We start from the raw sequence: 3,541 nt of genomic DNA on the forward strand, positions 1-3,541 counted from the left end.
AAGAGCTGCCCCCTCATCTCTTCCCGTGGAGCCACCAGCTGCCCTGGGCCGAGCGCCTGGCGACGTCCTCCTTCTCCTCGGGGCTGAAGTGCAGGATGGTGAGGATGGCCGTGAGCGTCTGCTGCCGGCCCCGCGCGTCGGGCAGCGTCAGGAACCGGTACACCACGTTCTTCAGGTACTCCAGGTTGGCTCCTTCCCTGCTCCTGTCCCGGGAGTTCTTCTGGATCTCGCCCTGCAGCGCCGCCACCTCCTCGCGGTGCCTCTCCTGCTCGGCCAGGGCCTTCTCCCTGAGCTGGTGCAGCTGCACCTCCAGGCCGTGCCGGTGCTTGCGCAGCGCCGACACCTCCACCTCCTTGCGCGCCAGCTGCTCCGCGTACAGGAACAACGTGGGCTCGGAGCCCGAGGGCAGGGGGAGGCCCTGGGGGAGAACCTCGGAGGAGCCGTGGCCGGGGGAGTCGCCGCGAGGGACGTCCGGGGAGCTCTGGGAGGCCTGGAGCGCGTGGGGCAGCGCGTGGGGCAGCGCCAGGGCCCGCAGGCGCTCCAGCTCCTGGTCCTTCTCGGCCAGCACGGCCAGCGCCCGGTCCCGCTGCTTGTGCATCTCCTCCTCCAGGCGCAGCGCCCGCTCCCGGTACTCCAGCTGGCACCTCTCCAGCTCCTGCCGGTGCCGCTGCTGCAGCTGGGACAGCTCCTGCCTCTTGGCCTCCACGTCCTGCCGGTGCCGCCGCTCCGCGTCGTCCGAGGCCAGCTGGAGCGCCACGTACTTCTCCTTGAGCTCCCCCAGCTGCTCCTGGGCCTCCTCCAGCTCCTTGGCCAGGTTGATGTCCTTGCTGGACTTGTTCTTCAGGACCAGCTGGGCCCTCACCTTGTAGCGCTCGAACTCCTCCTTCAGCTGCCTCAGCTCCTGCTGGTAGTACCCGGCCGTGGCCTTCTCGCCGTCCCCGGAGCCCCTGGGCAGCTCCGGCTCGCACGGCTCCTCCACGTCCGCCTGGCTCTTCCCGGTGGCCGCCTGCAGGAGCTTCTTCAGCTTCTCCATCTTGTCCTTGAGCACGTTCACGTCCAGGTTGGCCTCCTCGCCGTGGATGTCCCCCGGGGCCCGGCTGGAGGCGGCGATGGCCAAGGTCTTGTTCTCCAGGTCCAGCTGCACGATGCGGTCCTTGAGCTTCTGGATGACCTGCTGGTCCTTCTGCTTGGCCTTCTCGTAGGTGCCCAGCAGCTCGGACGCCTGGGACACCTGAGCCTCCAGGTCGGCCACGCGCCGCTCCTCCATCTGTGCGCGGTGCCGGAGCTGCTCCTCGGCCTGGGCGGTCTGGGGGCACGGACGGGGCAGGGTCAGGGCAGCACGGGGGGCACGGGGTGCTCAGCTCTGCTCTGCCCCACCCCAAACCACTGCGGGGCCTCCCCTTCCCCGGGAATCCTGCAGGAGACACCTCCCGGCCTTGGCTTCTCGGGGATTTGCGTATTTGGAATCATGGAACAATTTGGGTGGGAAAGGACCTTCAGGATCCTCTATTCCCATCCCCTGCCACTAGATCCACTACTCCCATCCACCTTCCACCAGACCAGCTTGCTCCAAGCTCCATCCAACCTGGCATAGGACACTTCCAGGGATCCAGGGGCAGTCATAGATGGTCTGGGCAGCCTGGGCCAGGGCCCCACCACCCTCACAGCCCTGTCCCTCCATGCCTTGTCCCAAGTCTCTCTCCAGCTGTCCTGGAGCCTCTTTAGGCCCTGGAAGGGACTCTAAGGTCTTTGGACTCTGATGGACTGGGAGGGGGAATTTGGCTCCTCCAGCCCCAAACCCTTCCTGAATCCCTGGACACGCCCCCCATTCCCAGCCAGGACTCACCTTCTTCATCTCCTGCACCAGCTGCACCTGGAAGTGGTTCTTGAGCCCGGCCATCTCCTCCTGGAGCTGCTGGATGCGGGGGTCGGCCTTGCTGTTCTCCTCCCGCACCCCCTGCAGCTCCCTCTTGAGCTCCTCCAGCTCCTGGCTCAGCTGCCGCACGTGCTGCTCGTGCCCCTGCGCCCGCTCGGGCGCCCCGGCCCTGCCGGCGGGCGCGTCCCGGCCCTGCTCCAGCCGCAGCTCCGCGTCCCGGCGCAGCTCCCGCTCCGCGCGCAGCAGCTCCTGCAGCTCCCGCAGCATCTCGGCGTGGTCGCCCTGCTCGCGCGCCCGCTCGTGCTGCTGCGTGATCAGCCGGGCCTTGGTCTCGGCCAGCTGCTCCCGCAGCCCCCCCAGCTCCAGCGCCAGCCGCTCCGCCTCGGCCCGCGCCCGCCGCGCCGCCTCCTCCAGCTCCTGCCGCATCTGCCGCTTGTCCGCCTGGTACGAGGCCTCCATGCGCGACTTCTCCTGCGTCACCGTGGCCAGCGCGCCCGTCAGGGTGGCCAGCTGGGCCTTCAGCTGCAGGAGCCTCCGCTCGGACTCGCCGAGGTCCCCCTCGGGGCCGGGAGGCTCCTCGGCCCTGTGGGCCGCGGGTCTGTCCTCCTCGGGCCCCGCGTCCGCCCCGGCGCAGCTCACGCCGCCCGCGGTGTCCCCGGTGCTGCCGCTCGCGCCGTCCCCCGTGGTGCTGCTCACACTGGCCCCACTGGCCACCGTGTCCCTGCTGGCCCCGCTGGCCGCCGTGTCCCTGCTGGCCCCGCTGGCCGCGGTGTCGGCGCTGGCGGCTGTGCCCGCACTGTCCTCGCTGTGCTCGGAGCTCTGGTCATCCAGGGGCTCCCCAGGGCCGGGCGCTGGGAGATGGCCCTCGTGGGACACAGAGAGCACCTTCAGGCTGGCCTCCAGCGCCTCCTTCTCCTTGAGCAGGCTCTTGTAGGCCAGCACCACATCCTTGAGCCGCGCCTGGTACCGCAGCAGCTGCTGCTTCTGCGCCTCGATGGTGTCCAGCAGGTCCTTCCTGCTGGGGCCGCCCCCGAAGCTCATCCCGAACTTCTCCATGGCCTGGGCAGCCTGTGGAGGGGAACTGGGACAGAGGGGGAACGAGAGGGAAAGAAATGTTTGGGATGGGCAGGAGCGGCTGAATGGACTGGAGTGTCATCCTGGAACCCCCCCAGCACACTAAAGGAGCAGGAACATCATCCTGAACCACCCCCAGGACCCCCATCCTGACCCCCTCAGGACCATCTTGACCCCCCCACGNTTTGACATTTTTCATGGAATCCTGCAATGGTTTGGGTTGGAAGGGACCTTAAAGCTCATCCAGGGATGGGCAGGGACACCTTCCACCAGCCCAGGCTGCTCCAAGCCCCGTCCAGCCTGGCCTTGGACACTCGCAGGGCCGGTGCAGCCGCAGCCCCCGGTCAGGCTGTCCCACAGCCCCCCCGGTCAGGCTGTCCCAGAGCCCCCGGTCAGTCTGTCCCACAGCCTGTCCCACAGCCCCCCGGTCAGTCTGTCCCACAGCCCCAGTACCTTGGACGCTCAGGAACACGGTGGCCGAGGCGGAGCCGCCCTCGTTGGCGGCGGTGCAGGTGTAGGGCCCGCTGTCCCCGGGCCGGGCCGGCCGCAGCTCCAGGGACAGGTTGGGCAGCAGCCGCAGCCGGCCCGGCT

The 3,541-nt window shown here is 69.0% G+C and overlaps 1 protein-coding gene across 1 annotated transcript; it reads right to left on the reverse strand.

The window, feature by feature from the left end:
- GCC1 (GRIP and coiled-coil domain containing 1) lies at positions 1-3,086 on the reverse strand. Its single transcript, XM_017838885.1, has 3 exons — positions 2,495-3,086; positions 1,847-2,419; positions 1-1,306 (listed from the first exon to the last, which is right to left on the reverse strand). The coding sequence occupies exons 1-3, from the start codon at positions 2,930-2,932 to the stop codon at positions 14-16; spliced, it is 2,304 nt and encodes a 767-aa protein (XP_017694374.1). The 5' UTR covers positions 2,933-3,086; the 3' UTR covers positions 1-13.
- Between the last annotated feature and the right edge of the window lie 455 nt (positions 3,087-3,541).

Source organism: Lepidothrix coronata, unplaced genomic scaffold (genome assembly GCF_001604755.1).
Source record: "Lepidothrix coronata isolate B3197 unplaced genomic scaffold, Lepidothrix_coronata-1.0 Scaffold366, whole genome shotgun sequence".
Classification (NCBI taxonomy): Eukaryota; Metazoa; Chordata; class Aves; order Passeriformes; family Pipridae; genus Lepidothrix; species Lepidothrix coronata.

Excerpts from the sequence above, each read along its gene's own strand:
- GCC1 (XM_017838885.1), bottom strand. The coding sequence starts at position 2,932 with ATGGAGAAGTTCGGGATGAGCTTCGGGGGCGGCCCCAGCAGGAAGGAC. Across the intron at positions 2,420-2,494 it reads TGAGCTGCGCCGGGGCGGAC|TCCGAGCGGAGGCTCCTGCA; the intron begins GCGGGGCCCGAG and ends GACCTCGGCGAG. Across the intron at positions 1,307-1,846 it reads TGGTGCAGGAGATGAAGAAG|ACCGCCCAGGCCGAGGAGCA; the intron begins GTGAGTCCTGGC and ends CCGTGCCCCCAG.